Below are 22,833 nucleotides of genomic sequence, written 5' to 3'. Positions count from 1 at the left end.
GGGTGATCCCCCGCTGCATTGCTGGTAATGGTAGAGTGAGGGAATACAATTCTGCTGCTGATGGCCACAGGGCGGCACGGTAGCACAGTGTTAAGATCAGAGTGGCACAGCGGAAGCGTGCCGAGTCCCTAACCCAGAGGTCAATGGACCAAAACCATCCTCTGCTATCGGGCGGTGCAGTGGTTAGCACTGTGCTACAGTGCTGAGGATCAGGGTTCAGTCCTGGCCCTGGGTCACTGTCCGTGTGGAATTTGCACATTCTCCCCGTGTTTGCGTGGGTTTCACCCCCACAATCCAAAGATGTGCAGGGTCAGTGGATTGGCGACACAAAATTGCCCCTTAATTGAAGAAAATAATTGGATACTTTAAATTTATGTTTAAAAATGTAAGCCTACTTGTGACACTAATTATTATTAATGCCCCATGGTCTTGAGTTTCTGGATCGTTTCGAAGTCTCCCATTTAGTTTGGTGCTGGGGCCACACAATACGATGGGGCATATCCTTAACGTGTGTCCACAAGTTGGTCACTCCTACCTATACTATCATGGATCTGCAGCAGGTAGATTGGTGAAGTATGCTTTCCTCTCTTGGTTCCATTACCACCTCCTGCCTCAGACCCAGGCCATTCCCATAGGACTTGGCCAACTGTGTCAGTAGTGGGTGTTACCAAGCCACTCTTGGCTGATATATTGAAGTCCCACATCCAGAGTACATTCTGCACCTTTGCCGCCATCAATATTTCCTACCAAGTGATGTTCAACATGGAGGAGTACTGATTCGTCAGCCAGAGGTGGACAGTCCGTAATCAGCTGGAAGGTTTCTTGCCTATGCTTGGCCAAATGCCGTGGGATTCGTGAAGTCCAGAGTCAATGTTGTGGACTCCAAGGACAACTCCTTCCTTACTGTGTAGCAGTGCTGATGTGGTGTCTGGAATATTGTCTTTAAGGTATAATTCCATGAGTAATTTGTGGTACAGCTCTCCCAATTTTAGCACCAGTTGTTAGTAAGGAGAACTTGGCAGGGCTGAGTTTACCGTTGTCATGGTCACTGTTCATTGCTTAGGCCATTTCCAGGGCATTTCCGAGTCAGCTACATTGCTGTGGGCCTCCATATGTCGGCCAGACCAAGTACGATTTTCTTCCCTAAGGGGCATTAGTGAATCAGATGGATTTTTACAACAATTGACAATGGTTTCATGGTCACCATTTAGTTTTTTATTGAATTCAAATTCCATCTACAAAAACACTCCACCGTCTCTGTGCTATGCTATACTCTTCAGTAAACATTTCAGATAATGGGTCCATGGCTGTGACAGACCATAAGACATAGGAGCAGAATTAGGCCACTCGGCCCATCGAGTCTGCTCCGCCATTCAATCATGGCTGATATTTTTCTCGTACCCATTCTCCTGCCTTCTCCCCATAACCTCAATCCCTTTATTTATATATATATATATATATATTTGTATTTTCAGGTTATATGGTGATATATGTAGGAACATCGCGTCAGGATAGGATTGGAACCAGCTGTGCTTCACTCCATATTTAAATATTCTCATTCTCATTTAAATATAGTCATTATGAACTATTTACTTCCCACTCCCCACAAATTCCCTGTGGAGGAACCTCTGAGTAAAAAAGCTTATTTTTTTTTTGTAGAATATGGAGTCACAGAAAACCTACGGCGTTTGGAGATGGTTGGGGTCGCATGTCGAGATTTGTACATCAAACGTGAGTGTTAATAATGGCACTTTGTAAATATTGATTTCTGCGCGAAATTCTTATGAATGTGGGACGACTTATTCCATGTTTTGGTTTTACCCAAGGGTGGGGGGGCTGGTACAGGGAGCTGTCCTGGAGTTGGCGGGGGGGGGGGGGGATGCAGGCTGGTACAAGGAGGTATCCTGGAGTGGGGGGCAGGCTGATACAGGGAGCTATTGGGGGGAGGGGGGATGCAGGCTGGTACAAGGAGGTATCCTGGAGTGGGGGGGGGGGAGTGCAGGCTGGTACAGGGAGCTGTCTGTATCACGCTCTGGGAAACGGGCATCCTCTGGAGCAGGTTGCCATTTAGCTCGGGCAAAATGATAAACAGAGGAAAGGATTTGATAAAGCTGCTGTTGTGCTTCGGGTCTCTGAGAATATCTCAGCTCTAGCTCCTGTTCGCCCAGAATTTGGTCCATTGGGTTCGGGAAATCATTGCCTGCTGTGCAAGCTCATTCACAGGGAAGACCTTGTTTCCCCTACATTCAGCTTGTACCCCGAGAATCCTCCAAACCTCCCCAACAGGCCCAGCGGATCTGAAACATACAGCAACAGGTCATCGGCATAGAGCGACATCCAATGCTCCCTCTGTCCCCTCATAATCCCCTGTCACTCTGCCGACCCCCTGAGAGCATCGCCAATGGCTCTATGTCCAGCGCAAACAGCAGCAGTGACAGCGGGCACCCCTGCCTCGTACCCCTGTGTAAGTCAAAGCTTTGTGAACTCATAATTTGTCCTCACCCTTTGTGCCACATACAGCAACCGTACCCATGCCACATATCTCGGCCCAAACCGAAACCTTCCCAAAACCTCAAACAAGTACCGCCACTCAACCCAATCAAATACCTTCTCCGCGTCCATGGACACCACCATAGCACCAGAGCCCCTGACGGATTCATCACCACATTCAACAGCTGTCTTATATTACTCGCAAGCTGCCTGCCCTTCACGAGCCTGTTTGATCTTCTGCCACCACCCCGGGGACACACACTTCCATCCTCCCCGCCAACAACTTAGCCAATACTTTGACATGTGTGTTCAATCGTGATCTGGGCCTGTATGACCCTCATTGTACTTACCTGGTCTGCCTACATGTTACTCCAGACCCACAGCAATGTGGGTGAGTCTTAACCAACCCCTCAAGGGAAGCTAGGGATGGGCAATAAATGCTGGCACTGCCTGCGCCGATCACGTCCCATGAACAATTTTTTAAAAATGCATTGTTTCCTCCTCTTTTACCCCCTCCTCTGTCTTGCCTGAAGATTATATATCCTAGGATGTTCAGCTGCCAATCCTGCCCCTCCCTCAACCATATTTCTGCGATGGCTACTGTATCAATTACAGGTGTCAACCCTCGCTTTTAACTCATCCGTTTTACCTAGGGCAGCACGGTAGCATGGTGGTTAGCATCAATGCTTCACAGCTCCAGGGTCCCAGGTTCGATTCCTGGCTGGGTCACTGTCTGTGTGGAGTCTGCTCGTCCTCCCCGTGTGTGCGTGGGTTTCCTCCGGGTGCTCCGGTTTCCTCCCACAGTCCAAAGATGTGCGGGTTAGGTGGATTGGCTATGCTAAATTGCCCGTAGTGTCCTAAAAAGTAAGGTTAAGGGGGGGGTTGTTGGGTTACGGGTATAGGGTGGATGCGTGGGTTTGAGTGGGGTGATCATTGCTCGGCACAACATCGAGGGCCGAAGGGCCTGTTCTGTGCTGTACTGTTCTATGTACCTGTAATATTGCTGGCATTAAAGTAGACGCCATCTAGCCTTGCTGTACTCCCTTGAAACATAATACAGCTGTATTCCCTCTGATTTGATTGCTTTGCTGCATTATGCTGTGTCCCCTCCCCCAGCCAAATTAGTTTAAACTCCTCCCAATAGCATTATCAAACATGCTAGCAAGGATGCGGATAATCTTTATTAGTGTCACAAGTAGGCTTACATTGACACTGCAATGAAGTTACTGTGAAAAGCCCCTAGTCGCCACATTCTGGTACCTGTTTAGCACTTCCTCTTCTGACCAAGGTGTGAATGGTGCAACTGAATCAGTGACTGCAAAACTTTCATTTCTGTTAGAACGGGATTTGTAAGGTTCTGCGATGATCGGAATCGTTTTGAATTCAAAGATTGTCAGATTGAATGGAGATCTGGGACTACTGTTTGGAACACTCTCCAATCCTGCTCTCGCCTGTTTGTTTAGGTATTAATCCTCGAGTCAAATCGGGAAGGTTTGTCAAGTTGCTCCCCGACTATGAGAGCAAGAATCGGGATGTGTACACAGGCTGTATGTACGATGCTGGTTTGATTTAATAACTGAGCACTGCATGATGAGAATGAAATGTCTGCTCTCTCTGCTGCTGTGGTTGTTGGAGGTGTGCGGTCGGGCACTTGGAGATGGGAGAGAGGAATACACACAGAGATTCTCCTACCTTGTCAGAAAAGTTGGCACGGTGACTTCAAAGGAAAGCGGCTGGATTTTCTTGGTGATGATTGGCCATTGCAGTTGATTTTTTTTTGTATTCCCCTCGCATGTCTCGGGTTGGCCATTCTTCATGTCAACTCGCGTAGAGTCCCAGGAGGTTTGACCTCATTGGGGCACAAACCTCGTATTTTTCTCACCAGCAGCTTTGAATCATAGAATTTACAGTGCAGAAGGAGGCTATTTGGCCCATCGAGTATCTTTGAAAGAGCATCCTACTCAAGCCCACTCCTCCACCCTATCCCCATAACCCAGTAACCCCACCCAACACTAAGGGCAATTTTGGACACTAAGGGCAATTTATCATGGCCAATCCACCTAACCTGCACATCTTTGGACTGTGGGAGGAAACCGGAGCACCCGGAGGAAACCCACGTGCACACAGGGAGAACGTGCAGACTCCGCACAGACAGTGACCGAAGCGAGGAATCGAACCTGGGGCCCTGGAGCTGTGAAGCAACTGTGCTATCCACAATGCTACCGTGCAAATGTTGCAACAAGACTCGGTGGATATTGGAACGGTAGGGTGGAGGCTAGGGAATCATTTCCATTCCCAGTTTGAGGGGAAAGAGAACAAAGAAAAGTACAGCACAGGAACAGACCCTTCAGCCCTCCAAGCCTGCACCGACCATGCCCGTCTAGACTAAAACCGTTTGTGTGAAACATTACCTTACAATCTGATGGCTTATGTTTTATCCTTGTGCTGTGGTAACTGTTAAAATAAAGACAAATTTATTGAAGTAAAGACATCATTTAGAAGGATGAGAGGGGATCTGATTGAGGTATATAAAATACTCAAAGGGATTGATAAAGTAAACGTAGACCAAATGTTCCCCCTTGTGGGGAACTTTAGAACAAGAAGTCACAGATATAGATTGAGAGGCGGTAGATTTAGAACTGATATGAGGAGGAACTACTTCTCGCAGAGGGTGATGAACTTGTGGAACTCCGTGCCCCATAGTGCGGTGGAATCTGAATCATTAAATGTTTTCAAGAAGGAGATAGATATATTTCTAATTTTAAAAACGGGTTAAAGAGATATGGGGAACAGGTGGGGAGGTGGATTTGAGGCCAGGAGGAGATTAACCATGATCTGATTGAATAGCGGAGCAGGCTCGAGCGGCTAAATTGCTTACTTCTGTCTGCTCCTAACTCTGATGTTCCTAAATCTCCCAGGTATGCTAGCTCTCATCAAGCAGAGACGGCTCGTTAGCTCGGACAGTTTTGCAGGTCGGAAGGCCTATACATTTCCAAGGATTTACTGTATGGTCAGAGGTTAACAGCATGAAAACAGACCCTTCGGCCCATCTTGTCCATGCCGCCCAGTTTCTAACTACTAAGCTAGTCCCGGTTGCCCACATTTGGCCCATATCCCTCTATACCCAGCTTTCCCATATAACTGTCTAAATGCTTTTTAAAACACAAAATTGTACCCGCCTCTACTACTGCCTCTGGCAGCTCATTCCAGACACTCACCACCCTCTGTGTGAAAAGATTTCCCTTCTGGACACTTATATCTCTCCCCTCACCAGCTTCACTTATAACTCATTCTGCACTCTTTCTAGTCTGCTAATATCCTTTCTATAATAGGGTGACCAGAACTGTACATAGTATTGCAAGGGTGGCTTTACTAATGTCTTGAACAACTTCAGCAAGAGGTCCCAACTCCTGTATTCAATTTTTTGAAATTGAAATCAAGGATGACGAATGCCTTCTTCACCACCCTGTCCACCTGTGACTCCACTTTCTAGGAGCTATGAACCTGTACTCCTAGATCTTTGTTCTGTAACTCCCCAACTCCCGACCATTAACTCAGTAGGTCCTGCCCCGATTTGATCTACCAAAATGCATCAGCTCACATTTATCCAAATTAAACTCCATCTGCCATTCATCGGCCCACTGGCCCAATTGATCAAGATCCCGTTGCAATCCTAGATAATCGTCACTATCCATTGTGCCACCAGTCTTGGCATCATCTGCAAACTTACTAACCATGCCTCCTACATTCATTACTGTTTTGTCCTTTATGTATTAGTCGAAGCTCTTTGGATTTTCCTTTGCCTTATCTGCCAAAACAATCTCATGTCCCCTTTTTGCCCTCCTGATTTCTCCCTTAACCCTACTCTGACAACGTCTATACTCTGCAAGGGATCCAGTTGATCCCAGCTGCTTATGCATGTCATATGCTTCCTTCTTTTTGACCAGGGCCTCAATATCCCGAGTTATCCAGGGTTTCCTACTTCTCCCAGCCTTGCTCTTCACTCGAAGAGGAATGTGCTCACCATGAACCCTGGTTAACACCCTTTTGAAACCCTCCCACTTGCCAGCCGTCCCTTTGCCTGTAAACAGACTCCCCAATCAACTTTTGAAAGATCCTGGCTAATACCATCAAAGTTGGCCTTGCCCCAATTTAGAATTTTAACTTTTGGGCCTGACCTATCATTCTCCATTGCTATCTTAAAACAAATGAAATGAAAATCGCTTATTGTCACAAGTAGGCTTCAAATGAAGTTACTGTGAAAAGCCCCTAGTCGCCACATTCCGGCGCCTGTTTGGGAAGGCTGGTCCGGGAATTGAACCGTGCTGCTGGCCTGTCTTGGTCTGCTTTCAAAGCCAGCGATTTAGCCCTGTGCTAAACCAGCCCCCAGAATTATGGTCACTGGTCCCAAAGTGATCCCTCACTAACATTTCTGTCACCTGCCCTTATTTCCCAAGAGATGATCACGTTTTGCCTGCTCTCTAGCCATCCACATACTGAATGAGGAATTCCTCCTGAATACACTCAAAAAATTTCTCCCCATCCAAGCCCCTAACGCTATGGCTGTCCCAATCATTGTTGGGAAAGTTAAAGTCCCCAACTATTACTAATAAATGCATAAGTGTGAGGTCATCCATTTTGGTCAGAAAAATGGGATGGCAACTTACTTTCTGAATGGGGAGAGACTTCGGGGTGCTCCGTTGCAGATGAATCTTGGTGTCCTTGTGCATGAGTCACGGAAAACGAGCGTGCAGATACAGCAGATAATAAAGAAAGCAAATGGAATGCTGGCATTAGCTGAAGGAATTGAGTATAAAGGTAAAGAAGTGTTGCTGCAACTATACAAGGCATTGGTGAAGCCGCACCTGGAGTATTGGGCACAGTTTTGGCCCCTTATTTGAGGAAAGGTGTTGTGACATTGGAGGCAGTTCAGAGGAGGTTCACTAGATTGATTCCAGAGATGAGAGGCTTGTCGTATGAGGAGAGATTGAGCAGTTTAGGCCGATACTCTCGAATGAGGGGAGATCTAATTGAGGTACATAAGATGCTAAAAGGTGTGGATAAAGTAGGCGTGGAGCGGATGCCTCCCTCTGGTGGGGCATTCTAGAACGAGAGGTCATAGCTTTAGGGTAAGAGGTATTAAATTTAAAAACGAGTTGAGGGGAAACTACTTCTCCCAAAGGGTTGTGAATCTGTAGAATTTGGCAGAGTGCGGTGGATGCAGGGACAGTGAGTAAATTTAAGAGCAGTTAGATATATTTTTAGTTGGTAATAGGTTGAAGGGTTATGGAGCATTGGCAGGACGCTGGAGTTATGGCCAGGATGAGATCAACCATGATAGAATGGTGGAGCAGACTTGATGGGCCAAATTACCTTATTCTGCTCCTATATCTTATGAACGTCATGGTGGGGTGCACATTGGCCCACAGATAATCATCAGCCCCAGTGACTTAAGAATGGGCATCAGGACTGAAAACAATAGAACACAACGACACCCACTAACCAGCTCATATGTAGCAGAACCTGCCTCACGGAGTGAGCTCTTCAACCATTAGCAAAGGTGCACAAAATGAAATGATCCCATCACCAATGGATTTGCTTCATGTTCACCTTGTGTAGGTGAAAGGATTCAGACAATGTTGAAGTAAAACTTCAAAAAAGAAGGCATCGTCGTGTAATTAAGCCTTGCTTTAAGGTGGGACTCTGAACATCAGATTGAATGGTAATTTGGCGCAGTATTAACCATTTGACAAAGACTAATATCACTGGGGAGCATGGCATTATGGTGAGATTTCAAGCTGGCCTACTTTGACCTTCACTTAGACGGATTGGGACTAATTGCATTTTCTGGTTTGGGATTTAACTGTGTGCGCTGTGATGCCTATGGGATTGCGATTGATAAGATTTGTAAATCACCAGCGCATTGGGCTGCACGTGATGTGCCTCCTCCTCTCCCTACACCTCAATCTCTTCCTGGCTCTGCCTGACCAGCCACAATTTCCTACTTTCCTTGTAACCAGTTTAATTGGACTTTGACTGTGCCTCCTATTGGGTGAGGCACTGATCCCAGTATGATTGAGAGACTGAAATTAGCTCTAATTTGTTACAGTGCTGCACCCTTACCGCAACATCCTCGGCTTGTGGCAGCCGGACATTGGACCCTACGGAGGACTGCTTAATGTTGTTGTAAGTAACAGATTTTAAAGCATTATTACATTTTAGTTTTTCAAGCAGAGCTTTTGGGCTTAATTTCAAGTATATTTGTGAATTAAGTCTGTCCTCAATCCAATCCCCGCAGCAAAACCCAGATTTTGCAGCATCTGTGCGACACTGAAGACGTAAAACTTTACAGTACAATTTCTGTGATTGGAAAAATTGCTTTAAAATCTCATCTAGTGGAGTTTGCAGGAACATGCATCAAACCCTAAGATGGGGTTAATGACAGAGAGCTATTTACACATCTCCTATTTGACCTTAATGCCACATTAGTATCAATCTTAGTCTTTAACACAATCCATGATGAGGAGATGCTGGCGTTGGACTGGGGTGTGCACAGTAAAAAATCTTACAACACCAGGTTAAAGTCCAACAGGTTTGTTTCAAACACGAGCTTTCGGAGCACTGCTCCTTCCTCAGCTGTTCGGCATCGCCGAACAGAAACTTATAGCCAAGTTCCGCACACATGAGTACGGCCTCAACTGGGACCTTGGATTCATGTCGCATTACATTCATCCCCCACCATCTGGCCTGGGCTTACAAAATCTTACCAACTGTCCTGCCTTTAGACAATTCACACCTCTTTAACCTGGGGTTACCCCTATCTCTGGATCTGTAATTCACCTGAGGAAGGAGCAGTGCTCCGAAAGCTAGTGATTTGAAACAAACCTGTTGGACTTTAACCTGGCGTTGTAAGCCGTTTAACACTATCATTAACATTCCCTTTGTCTTGTGTCCATGATATCTTCGTCAAATCTTGCCTTATGAATGCCCATCTATCCCTGACTTTCTATTTTGCTTCACCCCCTCTCTTCAGTATAAAATGCGTCAAATTTCTCCCTTTCTCCAGCTCTGAAGAAGTCATACGGACCGACTCAAGGCATCAACTGTTTCTCTCTCCACGGACGCTACCAGATCTGAGTTTATCTAGCATTTTCTGTTTTTATTACTGCAGAAAATCTTTCTCTGCATGCAGAGGACCAAGAACATTTTCAACAGAGTCCAGAGCGGTTATATTTCCTGACAGCATTGCTTAGGAAGGGAGGAACTCTGTCCAGCCATTGTTAATGTTGGGGAAGGGTGAGATAAGGAGATAACAGAAGCGTGTTGTCATCTCTCTGTAGAGTAACATTTTTCCTTCGTGTAGACACAGGGAAAACACTGCTGGTTGGATGAATGGTTGTAAATTGGGAGAGGGGAGTGTGCACCAGTCGCAGGTGCAGCAGGCGGTAAAGAAGGCTAATGGTATGTTGGCCTTCATTGCAAGAGGTTTCGAGTATAGAAGCAGGGATGTGTTGCTGCAATTGTACAGGACCTTGGTGAGGCCACACCTGGAGTATTGTGTGCAGTTTTGGTCTCCTCTGAGGAAGAATATTCTTGCTCTCAAGGGAGTGCAGCGAAAGTTTACCAGACTGACTCTAGGGATGGTGGGACTGTCATACGAGGAGAGATTGACTAGGTAGGGATTGTTCTCGCTGGAGTTCAGAAGAATGAGGGGGGATCTCATAGAGACTTTTAAAATTCTAACAGGACTAGACAGGGTAGATGCAGGGAAGATGTTACCAATGATGGGTGTGTCCAGAACCAGGGGTCACAGTCTGAGGATTCAGGGTAAACCATTTCGGACAGAGATGAGAAGACATTTTTTCACCCAAAGTGTGGTGAGCCTGTGGAATTCATTACCACAGGAAGTAGTCGATGCTAAAATTTTGAATATATTCAAGAGGCGGCTGGATATAGCACTTGGGGAGAATGGGATCAAAGGCTATGGGGAGAAAGCAGGATTAGGCTATTGAGTTGGATGATCAGCCATGATCGTGATGAGTGGCGGAGCAGGCTCGTATCAGCCTCCCCGAACAGGCGCTGGAATGTGGCGACTAGGGGCTTTTCACAGTAACTTCATTTGAAGCCGACTTGTGACAATAAGTCATTTTCATTTCAAGGGCCAAAGGCCTCCTCCTGCTCCTATCTGCTATGTGACTAATCAGCTGCTGGAGAGGTTCTGCTATTTCCAAAGCCATTGTCTTTGGTTCTTGCCACAGACTTCATTCCTTGCTTCCAACTCCATCCTTTTGTGACAGTTGAAGGTTGAACATTGGATTGGCCTTCAGGGCACGACATTGAGTTCAATGACTTCAGACCATGAACCCTGCCCTCCCATTTTATATTCACCCACCCCAAAATACCTGTTGGTATTAAAAATCATCTTTTTTCATTCATTCACAAGATGTGGGTGTCACTGGCTAGACTTGCATTTATTGTCCATCCCTAACTGCCCCTTGAGAAGTTGGTGTTGAGCTGCCTCCTTGAACTGCTGCAGTCTATGTGGTGTAGGTATACCCACTGTGCTGTTTGACCCAGCGACTGAAGGAACCACAATATATTTCCAAGTCGGGGTGGTGAGTGACTTGGAGGGGAACCTCCAGGTGCTGGGGTTCCCAGTTATCTGCTGCTCTTATCCTTCTAGATGGTGGTGGTCGAAGGTTTGAAAGGTGCTGTCTCAGGAACCTTAGTGAATTACTGCAGTGCAGTACTACCATCTTGTAGATGGTAGGTACTGCTGCCACTGTGCGTTGATATTGAAATGAAAAAATGAAAATCGCTTATTGTCACAAGTAGGCTTCAAATGAAGTTACTGTGAAAAGCCCCTAGTCGCCACATTCTGGCGCCTGTTCAGGGAGGCTGGGGGGGAGTGAATGTTGATGGTGGTGAATGGTATGCTGATCAAGTGGTGCCTGCTTTGCCCTGGATGGTGTCGAGCTTCTTGAGTGTTGTTGGAGCTGCACTCATCCAGGCAAGTGGAGAATATTCTATTACACTCTTGAGTTGTGCCTTGTAGATGATGGACAGGCTTTGGGGAGTCGAGAGGGGAGTTGCTCGCTGGAGGATTCCTAGCTTTTGACCTGCCCTGGTAGCCACAGTATTTATAAGGCTACGCTTCCGTTTCTGATCAATGGTAACCCCAAGGATGTTGATTGTGGGGTATTCAGTGATGGTAATGTCATTAAATGTCATGGGGCGATGGTTAGATCCTGTCTTATTGGAGATGGTCATTGCCTGGCACTTGTGTGGCAGCAGTTGTGCCATACTGGAGTGAGCATCTCCAGTCAGCTCTGGATTGTGAGTGTTGCAGTGTGAGTGAGAATCTCCAGTCAGCTCTGGATTGTGAGTGTTGCAGTGTGAGTGAGCATCTCCAGTCAGCTCTGGATTGTGAGTGTTGCAGTGTGAGTGAGAATCTCCAGTGATCTCTGGATTGTGAGTGTTGCAGTGTGAGTGAGCATCTCCAGTGAGCTCTGGATTGTGAGTGTTGCAGTGTGAGTGAGCATCTCCAGTGAGCTCTGGATTGTGAGTGAGAATCTCCAGTCAGCTCTGGATTGTGAGTGTTGCAGTGTGAGTGAGCATCTCCAGTCAGCTCTGGATTGTGAGTGTTGCAGTGTGAGTGAGCATCTCCAGTGAGCTCTGGATTGTGAGTGTTGCAGTGTGAGTGAGAATCTCCAGTCAGCTCTGGATTGTGAGTGTTGCAGTGTGAGTGAGCATCTCCAGTAAGTGCATTGAGACTTTTTGTGCTTGTGTTGTTTTGCACAGTGATGATGTGATGGGCATTCACTGGCGTTTGTGTTGATTTGCAGGTAGACGGATTGTTTATTATTGGCTGGATGTACCTGCCCCCTCATGATCCCAGAGTCAATGATGCCATGCGCTGCAAACCTTTGTTCCGGATTCACCTGTGGGAAAAGAATAAGGCAGAAGTGGAATGTATGTATGGTCACAAAGGCTCTCACAAGGGTGATATACAGGTAGGGGAAAATGCTGCTTTGTCCATTCATCTTTTGAAAAATAAAACGCATGTTCTTTGGAATAGAATGCACAAGAACTGACCCTTTCAGACTTTGTCATTTCTCTGAAGCCTTTGCTTCTCTGCCAGTCCCTCCAGATCTCGTGTTCAATATACTGAGTGCACAACCATGCAGCAGTCCACAACTTACCATGCAGGGAGAATAGCAGACTGTGCAACAAGCAGTCTCTTTAAGGTGTGTGTGTGCGTGTGCAGTGGTGCCTTGTTGGGAATGTAGGGCAGAATGTCTGTTGATGTGAGGCGTTTTCTTTGGAACCATTGTGAAGGGACAGTGCAATACAACAAATTGGCCACGCACAGTAAAGGGAAGTTTGAGGGACATCGCCTGTGCCTTTTGAATATTGGCACTGATTCCTTTTGAGATTTATTTGAGCTGCTGTTTTGTAATTTACTGCCGCAGATTAAATAAAGTTGGACTGAGCCATTGTGAACAGGTGTGGTGTTTTTAAGCTGCAGAGTCCTGTATCTAGCACAGTTTTATTTTCTTTGCAGATTGTGAAGAAGGATGAATTTTCAACCAAATGCAATCAGACTGATTTCCACCGGATGGCTGGGGGGAGACAGGAGGTAAGTTGTGAGGTGAGGGTTTGACACTCTGAGGGGGCAGATCACCTTTTGAGCAGAAAGTTTGTCAAGGTGAGGGACTGATATTCTGTTAAGGTGAAGAACCTTATTGAAAATGATATTCTTTGTCCCACCATTCTGGGAGGTTTAAGTTATTATTGATGTCATACCCCATGCTGGACTTCTCTTTACTGATAACAGTAAAGTTACATCAGCCCTCTCTTTGATTCTGATTTACATTGTGTGAAAGCAAAATATCTTTAACCTCCATTCTGTTTTGGAGCCAGCTTGCTGCCCCTTTGCTATTTATCTTCTGACTATGCTCTGACCTGATCAAAGTATTTTTCTTTTTCTTTTATTAGTGTCACAAGTAGGCTTACATTAACACTGCAATGAAGTTACTGTGAAATACCCCTAGTCGCCACATTCCGGTGCCTGTTTGTGTCACAGAGGGTGAATTCAGAATTCTCAGCCGGTACAGGAATTGAACCCATGCTGCTGGCCTTGTTCTGCGTTACAAACCAGCTGCCTTTGGTGGGGGAAGGAAAGACTTGCATTGATTTAATGACCTCTGGACATCCCAAAGCGCTTCACAGCCAATGAAGTGCTTGTTAAAGTATAGACACTGTTGTGATACAGGAAACTCTCAAAAAATAACAAGTGATGCTGACCAGATAATCTGCTTCTTGTGATATTGTTTGAGGGATGAATATTGTTAATGGCACCAGAGGAAATGCTCCTGCTCCTATTACGATCCTGGACCAGACATCAACAATGGCTCGGGTACTGGACAGAAACGACAATATTTTATTTAAATTTTGTAAGACTGCGAGGAAAGGAATCCTCGTTCCTGGAGTGATTTTGCCCAAAATAGGGATATGGTCGCGATAGGGTCTGCTCCTTCTCCCCGTGTCTGCGGGGGTTTCCTCCGGGTGCTCTGGTTTCTTCTCACAAGTCCTGAAAGACGTACTGTTGGGTGAATTGGACATTCTGAATTCTCCCTCTGTGTACCCGAACAGGCGCCGGAATGTGGTGACTGGGGGATTTTCACAGTAACTTCATTGCAGTGTTAATGTAAGCCTACTTTTAAGAATAATAAAGATTATGAAAGCAAACTTTATACTATTGAAATCTTTAACATCACACAAGGAAATAGTTTAAAATTATCCCTGAGACAATGCTAATCAATACAGTGACACAATAACCCTTAACTGCTATCTTTATTCCCACTCGAACAACAAAAATCATCTTGGCTCTCAATCCACTTTTAAATACAGTTAGAACTAAGCAATACTTACTGTACAGAGATGTCTTGAATACTCCACTGAGAAAGAGAGATCTTTTGAGACTGCTTTGAAGAAAAAGACCTGACACCATGACAGAATAATGCAGAATCCCTAGCTGTATTTCTTCAGAACCTTCTCGGCTCACCTTCCAGCCAAAAACATAAGAACTAGGAGCAGGAGTAAGCCATCTGGCCCCTAGAGCCTGCTCCGCCATTCAATGAGATCATGGCTGATCTTTATGTGATGTGGAGATGCCGGCGTTGGACTGGGGTGAGCACAGTAAGAAGTCTTACAACACCAGGTTAAAGTCCAACAGGTTTGTTTCAAACACGAGCTTTCGGAGCACGGCTCCTTCTTCAGGTGAATGGAAAGGCTTGTTCCAGAAATGTTTATATAGACACAGTCAGAGATGCCCCGGAATGCGAGCACCTGCAGGCAATCAAATCATCAAAGATGCAGAGAGAGAGGTAACTCCAGGTTAAAGAGGTGTGAATTGTCCCAAGCCAGTTCAGTCGGTAGGCCTCTGCAAGTCCAGGCTTGTTGGTGGGGGCCGAATGTAATGCGACATGAATCCCAGATCCCGGTTGAGTCCGCATTCATGCGTGCGGAACTTAGCTATAAGTTTTTGCTCAGCAATTTTGCGTTGTCGCGTCTCCTGAAGGCCTCCTTGTAGAATGCTGACCCGGAGATCAGAGGCTGAATGTCCTTGACTGCTGAAGTGTTCCCCAACTGGAAGGGAACAGTCCTGCCTGTTGATAGTCGCACTTTATGTGGACTCAGCTCCACTTACCCGCCCAGTCACTGTAACCTTTTATTCCTTTACTATTCAAAAACTAACACTTAAAACCTCAACACCTGATTGCTTCAACCCCTGGCTCCTCTCATTAACTACATCACCTCACTAAACTGAACACAATGTCTCTGATTAACTACTCTGCAGGGAGCCCTCCATTAGCCCAAACCTTTACGATGCCCCCACCTCCTGTAGCCACAAAGGATGGCTACCTTGCAAATCAGGATATTTTAGAAGACACTACTGCAGCAGTCCCTCACACCCACACTGACTGAGGTGTCTAACCCTTTCTGCATCAAATACAATAAATCGGAAATGTGTACATTCAGCACGCTCATCTTTTAAATGGTGACGTAGAAACTTCTACATTGACTTGAGAGCAGCTGCGGTTTTGCTTTGAAGGATGGCTCTTTCAGCAATGCGGCACTCTCTCAGCACAGAACTGGAGCGCCGTCTGAGATTTACCTCCAGATTCTGCAGTGGTTTTGAACCCTCAACCCTTTGTCTGGGAGGTAAGAGTGTCACCCACAACCACAGTACCATTCTTTTATTTATTTGTGGGTTGAGGATATCATTGAAAAGGCCAGCATTTATCATAGAACTAAAGCATGGCTACATCACAGAAGGAGGCCATTTGACCCATCGTGTGTGTCAGCTCATTGCAAAGACAACTTGGCTAGTCCCACACCACTGCACCTTCCCCGTGGCCCTGTAATGTTTTTCTCTTCAGCTAGTTATCCAATTCCCCGTTGAAGGCTCCAATCAAATTGATCTGTCACAGATAGTGCATTCCTCACCCAAAGCACAGGCTTTTTACAAAAGGTTTTTTTTCATCGCCTTTGGTTCATAACTTATGAACAAGGAATTATTTCCCCCTCAAACCTGCTCTGCTGTTTAATAAGATCATGGCTGATAGTCACCTCCAATCTGCATCCTGCCTACCCCCAGTAACTATCACTCCCTCGCTTACCAAGAATTCATCCACCTCAGCCAAAAAAATAGTCAAGTATCTGCTTCTAACCCCTTTTCAGCAAGAGAGGTCCAAAGAGTTGACCCCTTTATTTTTAAACAATTACCCCCTAGTTCTAGAATTGGCACAAGATGGCACCAGAGCGTGGCGACTCTGCAAGCTCTACCTAACAAATCCACTTTTTACTTCACTTACAATCGTTCTTTTCATGGACTTAATGATCCGTTGGGCTGCTCGCAGAAAAATACTTTACTCTGTACCTTGGTACACGTGACAATAAACAAACAAATCCAAAAATCCTTTCCTCATCACCCTGCGAAGTCTCCATACGATTTAAGCAATACTGATTAGGCATCATTTATTGCCCATTCCTAATTGCCCTGAAAGGTGGTGAAAGGAGTGAATGGTCATGGGAGGAGAGCCAGTCAAGCGGGGCTGTTTTGTCTTGGACGATGTCGAGCTTCTTTGTTGGAGCTGCACTCATTCAGGCAAGTGAGTATTTCTGCTCCGTCATTCAATGATTACTCGTCGAGGCTCCTGAACCAGCACCTGTCAAACCCACAAGTGCTAGTTCCGAGATTGACAAGAGCAGTGGATACTCAGGAACACCACCACCTGGAAGTTCCCCTCAGTCGCTCAGCACCCTGACTTGGAAATATATCGCCTTTCTTTCACTATAGCTGGGCAAATTCTTGCACCTCCCTCCCCAACAGCACCTACACCACATGGACTGCATCGGATCAAGTAGACAGCCCCCTATCCCACCTTCTTGAAGGCAATTGGGGACGGTCAACAAATGCTGGCCTTGTCTGCGATGCTCATGACCTGTGGAAGAATTGAATAAAAACCTTTGTGCCGAGAGAGGGAAGAAGTCTTGCCTCCTAATTAACCCTTCGATGGAGTCAGTTCCAAGGCTCAGCCCTTCTGCTGAATTCTTCAATGTTCGGGCAGGAATCCCACCGATCAGAAACAGTCTGCCCTGGGTTCACTGTAATTGGTGCCTCTTGCTGGTGGTGCTCAAACTGGAAGAATATTGAGATGTGGGAGGGTGCAAGCTGCTAATCGGCAGCTGTTTTCCTTGCCCACAATTGATCTAATGCAATGAGACTTTGTGGGGTCCCAGACTTATTGCCTCCTGACTATTCCACTGTGCTATTACCTTTGGTGGGTCAGTTCTACTGGTGGGACAGGACATACTCCGAATGATAGAGGAGTTTGGAGTATTGAGTTAAAGCTGTGAATGGTTCTGTGATTAGTGATGTCAGACTCCTCTATTAGACAGCTTTCCTATATTGGTGCATGTCCCCATTTATTATTGAGGACGACGTTACAGGGTTCCTTGTCGCACCCATTCAGAGGTCGTCGCTGGTTAGTCTTTCCAGTTTTTATTATTTGACGTTACTGTAGTGTTTGATACCAAGAGTGGCTTGAGAAGGCAATGAAGAGACAACCTCATTGCTTTGGGTCTGAATTTGAATCCTTCCCTAATGGACATTAATGAACCGAGTAAGTTTTTGTGAAAATATGATGGTTTCATAGTCACCGTTACTGAGATAGCTTTCAATTTTTATTGAAATATTGAAAAAAAAAGGAGGCACAGTGGATTAGCACTGCTGCCTCACAGGGCCAGGGATACAAGTTCAATTCTGGCCTTGGGTGGCTGTGTGGAGTTTGCACTTTCTCCCCATCTCTGTGGGCTTTCTCCCAAAGTCCAAAGACATAAACATAGAAAATAGAAGCAGGAGAGGCCATTCGGCCTTTCGAGCCTGCTCCGCCATTCATTATGATCACAGCTGATCATCCAACTCAGTACCCTCATCCCGCCTTCCCCCCATATCCCTTTAGCCCAAGAGCTATATCTAATTCATTTTTGAAATTACACAACATTTTGGCCTCAACTACTTTCGATGGTAGTGATTCCACAGATTCACCGCTCTCTGGGTGAAGAAATGTCTCCTCATCTCAGTCCTAAAAGGTTTACCCCTTATCCTCAAACTGTGACCCCTAGTTCTGGACTCCCCCACCGTCAGGAACATTCTTTCTGAATCTACCCTGTCTAATCCTGTTAGAATTTTGAGTTCCCGTCTAATAAGTTTTTACGTTTCTGTGAGATCCACTCTCGCTCTTCTAAAGTCCAATGACTATAATCCTAACTGATTTAGTCTCTCCTCCTATGACAGTCCCACTAGCCCAGGAATCAGCCTGGTAAACTTCACTGCACTCCCTCCATAGCAAAAACATCCTTCTTCCGATAAGGACATCAAAACTGCACACAATACTCCAGGTGTGGCCTCACCAATTCCTTATACAACTGCAGTAAAACATCTCTATTCCTATACTCAAATCACCTCGCTATTTGAGGTATCATTTGTCGTCTTTACTGCCTGCTGTACCTGTGCGCTTACTTTCAGCCACTGTTGCACGAGGACACCACGGTCTCGCTGAGTATCCACCTCTCTCAATTTACACCATTCAAATAATAATCTACCTGCCTATTTTTGTTGCCGAAGCGGCTAACCTCACATCCACATTATACTGCATCTGCCATGCACCTGCAGATTAGGTGGATTGCCATGCTAAATTACCCCTTAGTGTCCAGGGATCTGCAGGTTAGGGGGATAGGGTAAGGGAGTGGACCTAGGTAGGGTGTCTCTGTGTCTCTGGAGCATTTGTCTGGATTACTAGTCCAGTAACATAGCCACGTAGCCCCCGTATCTGAGCCAAATATATTATGTCTGCTACATTACATGTGTTTACTGTTTGTTGTCAATTAATTAAAATTTGTGAAGCTCATTTTCTCTTTTGGAATCTCTGGACCAGTTTATTGTATCTTTGTTTCCTGGATATTTTTCTGTTTTTCTTTAATTTCATAATTCCATTATTTTTCCTCCCTATCATAGTTACCCAAACTTATTAGTCCATTGCTAAATATCAGCACTGAGCAACTAGTGAATCTTTCTACCGTACCTGGTCATTTAAAAAGTACTTTTGTGATTCCATGATTGGACAGCACTTGCTGAGCAATCCCAAATGTGCTCAGAGCTACACCAACGAACAATTTAAGATTGTCATTAATGCAAGTACATCAATGATGTGGAGATGCCGGACCTGTTGGGCTTTAACCTGGTTTGTCAGACTTCTTACTGTGATCAACCGGTTAGGAAGACAAATGGTATGTTCACCTCCCTTGTGAGAGAATTTCAGTACAGGAGCAGCGATACCTTACTGCAGCTGTACAGCGCCTTGGTGAGATACACCTGGAATATTGTGTAAAGTCTTGGTCTCCTTACCTAAGAAACAATATACTTGCCAAAAGAGGGAGTGCCGCAAAGGTTCACCAGACTGATTCCTGGTATGGTAGGATTATTGTATGAGGAGAAACTGGGTCAACTGGGCCTGTATCCTCTGGAATTTAGAAGGAGAGGGGATTAATTGAAACGTATAAAATTCTGATGGGGCTGGACAGACTGGATGTAGGGATGTTGGTTCCCCTGGCTGGGGGGTGGGGAGGAATGGTATATCACAAAGGTCTCAGGATATGGGGTAGGCCATTTAGGATAGAGGTGAGGAGAAATCTCTTCACAGAGGGTGGGGAACCTGGGAACTCTCTCCCACAGAAGGTTGTGGAGGCCAAGCCACTGAATATATTTAAGGAAATTACTAAAAGTGTCAAAGGTATGGGAGAGAATGTGGGTATGGTATTGAGAAAGATCAGCAATAGAACATAGAAAGAGACAGCACAGAACAGGCCCTTCGGCCCACGATGTTGTGCCAAACTTTTGTCCTAGATTAAGAACAAATTAATCTACACCCCATCATTCTACCGTTATCCATGTACCTATCCAATGGCTGCTTGAAGGTCCCTAATGTTTCCGACTCAACTACTTTCACAGGCAGTGCATTCCATGCCCCCACTACTCTCTGGGTAAAGAACCTACCTCTGACATCCCCCTATATCTTCCACCATTTACCTTAAATTTATGTCCCCTTGTAATGGTTTGTTCCACCTGGGGAAAAAGTCTCTGACTGTCTACTCTATCTATTCCACTGATCATCTTATAAACCTCTATCAAGTCACCCCTCATCCTTCTCCGTTCTAATGAGAAAAGGCCTAGCACCCTCAACCTTTCCTCGTAAGACCTATTCTTCATTCCAGGCAACATCCTGGTAAATCTCCTATGCACCTTTTCCAAAGCTTCCACATCCTTCCTAAAATGAGGCGACCAGAACTGCTCACAGTATTCCAAATGTGGCCTTACCAAGGTTTTGTACAGCTGCATCATCACCTCACGGCTCTTAAATTCAATCCCTCTGCTAATGAACACTAGCACACCATAGGCCTTCTTCACAGCTGTATCCACTTGAGTGGCAACTTTCAAAGATCTATGAACATAGACCCCCAAGATCTCTCTGCTCCTCCATATTGCCAAGAACCCTACCATTAACCCTGTATTCCGCATTCATATTTGTCCTTCCAAAATGGACAACCTCACACTTGTCAGTGTTAAACTCCATCTGCCACTTCTCAGCCCAGCTCTGCATCCTATCTATGTCTCTTTGCAGCCGGTAACAGCCACAACTCCACCAATCTTCGTATTGTCTGCAAATTTACATGGAAGTAGTTGAGTCGGAAACGTTAGGGACCTTCAAGCAGCTATTGGATAGGTACATGGATTAGGGTAGAATAATGGAGTGTAGATTAACTTCTTCTTAAGGGCAGCACGGTAGCATTGTGGATAGCACAATTGCTTCACAGCTCCAGGGTCCCAAGTTCGATTTCGACTTGGGTCACTGTCTGTGTGGAGTCTGCACGTCCTCCCCGTGTGTGCGTGGGTTTAATCCGGGTACTCCGGTTTCCTCCCACAGTCCAAAGATGTGCAGGTTGGGTGGATTGGCCATGAAAAATTGCCCTTAGTGTCCAAAATTCTATGATTAACCTAGGACAAAAGTTCGGCACAACATCGTGGACCGAAGGGCCTGTTCTGTGCTGTATTTCTCTATCTTAAAAGATGTCTGTTAAGGCCCCAGCTATTTCAACCCTCGCTTCCCTCAGAAACCTGGGATAGATCCCATCCGGTCCTGGGAACTTGTCCACCTTAATGTCTTTTAGAATACCCAAAACTTCCCCCTTCCGTATGGCAAGTTGACCGAGAGTATTTAAACATCCATCCCTAGCCTCAACATCCGTCTTGTCCCTCTCCTTTGTGAATACCGATGCAAAGTACTCATTAAGAATCTCACCCATTTCCTCTGAGTCCACGCATAAATTCCCTCTTTTGACTTGAGTGGGCCAATCCTTTCTCTAGTTACCCTCTTGCTCCTTACATACGAATAAAAGACTTTGGGATTTTCCTTAACCCTGTTAACCAAAGATATTTCATGACTCCTTTTAGCCCTCTTTATTGCGCGTTTGAGATTCGTCCTACTTTCCCGATATTCCTCCAAAGCTTCATCAGTTTTGAGTTGCCTCGATCCTATGTATGCTTCCTTTTTCATCTTAGCTAGTCTCACAATTTCACCCGTCATCCATGGTTCCCTAATCTTGCCATTTCTATCTTTCATTTTCACAGGAACATGTCTGTCCTGCACTCTAATCAACATTTCCTTAAAAGACTCCCACATTTCAAATGTGGATTTACCCTTAAACAGCTGCTCCCGATTCACATTCCCTAGCTCCTGCCGAATTTTGTTATACTCTGCCTTTCCCCAATTTAGCACTCTTCCTTTCGGACCACTCTTGTCCTTGTCCATGAGTATTCCAAAACTTACGGAATTGTGATCGCTATTCCCAAAGTAATCACCGACTGAAACATCAACCACCTGGCTGGGATCATTCCCCAATACCAGGTCCAGTATGGCCCCTTCCCGAGTTGGACTATTTACATACTGCTCTAAAAAAACTCCTGGGTGCTCCTTACAAACTCTGCTCCATCCACGCCTCCAACACTACACGAATCCCATTCAATGTTGGGGAAGTTAAAATCTCCCATCACAACCACCCTATTGCTCCTACATTTTTCTATAACCTGTCTGCATATTTGTACCTCTACTTCATGCTCGCTTTTGGGAGGTCTGTAGTAAAGTCCCAACAAGTACCAGCCTCCCCGGACAGGCGCCGGAATGTGGCGACTAGGGGCTTTTCACAGTAACTTCATTGAAGCCTACTCGCGACAAGCGATTTTCATTTTTCATTTTCAATGTTACTGCACCCTTCCTATTTCTCAGCTCCACCCATATTGCCTCAGTGCTCGAATCCTCCATCGTGCCCTCCTTAATCACAGCTGTGATATCATCTCTGACGAGTAATGCAACTCCTCCACCCCTTCTACCTCCCTCTCTATCCCTCCTGAAGCATCTATACCCTGGGATATTCAGTTACCAATCATGCCCTTCCCTCAACCAAGTCTCAGTAATACCAATAACATCATATTCCCAGGTACTGATCCAAGCCCTAAATTCATCTGCCTTACCTGCTACACTTCTCGCATTAAAACAAATGTACCTCAGACCACCTGTCCCTTTGCGATCATCATCTCTTCCCTGTCTACTCTTCCCCTTCGTCACATTGAGTTTATTGTCTCGTACTTTACTGGCTTTAGTTGCTGCTTCTTTACTGACCCCTAACTTCCTAATCTGGTTCCCATCCCCCTGCCAGATT

The 22,833-nt window shown here is 45.6% G+C and overlaps 1 protein-coding gene across 6 annotated transcripts in view; it reads left to right on the top strand.

Moving 5' to 3' along the window:
* The window catches only part of fbxo31 (F-box protein 31), a 48,947-nt gene that overhangs the window by 10,489 nt on the left and 15,625 nt on the right, over positions 1-22,833 (top strand). For 2 of the 6 annotated variants that reach the window (XM_038806161.1, XM_038806165.1), the window contains exons 2-6: positions 1,660-1,731; positions 3,954-4,037; positions 8,600-8,676; positions 12,336-12,503; positions 13,055-13,129. In XM_038806161.1, coding sequence (XP_038662089.1) covers positions 1,660-1,731; positions 3,954-4,037; positions 8,600-8,676; positions 12,336-12,503; positions 13,055-13,129 — 476 coding nt within the window. The remainder of the gene's footprint in view (positions 1-1,659; positions 1,732-3,953; positions 4,038-8,599; positions 8,677-12,335; positions 12,504-13,054; positions 13,130-22,833) is intronic. The other 4 variants (XM_038806162.1, XM_038806166.1, XM_038806163.1 and 1 more) reach the window with 3 other exon arrangements.

The sequence above is a fragment of the Scyliorhinus canicula genome, chromosome 9 (assembly GCF_902713615.1).
Source record: "Scyliorhinus canicula chromosome 9, sScyCan1.1, whole genome shotgun sequence".
Classification (NCBI taxonomy): Eukaryota; Metazoa; Chordata; class Chondrichthyes; order Carcharhiniformes; family Scyliorhinidae; genus Scyliorhinus; species Scyliorhinus canicula.
This window is presented reverse-complemented; position numbering and strand designations above follow the sequence as displayed.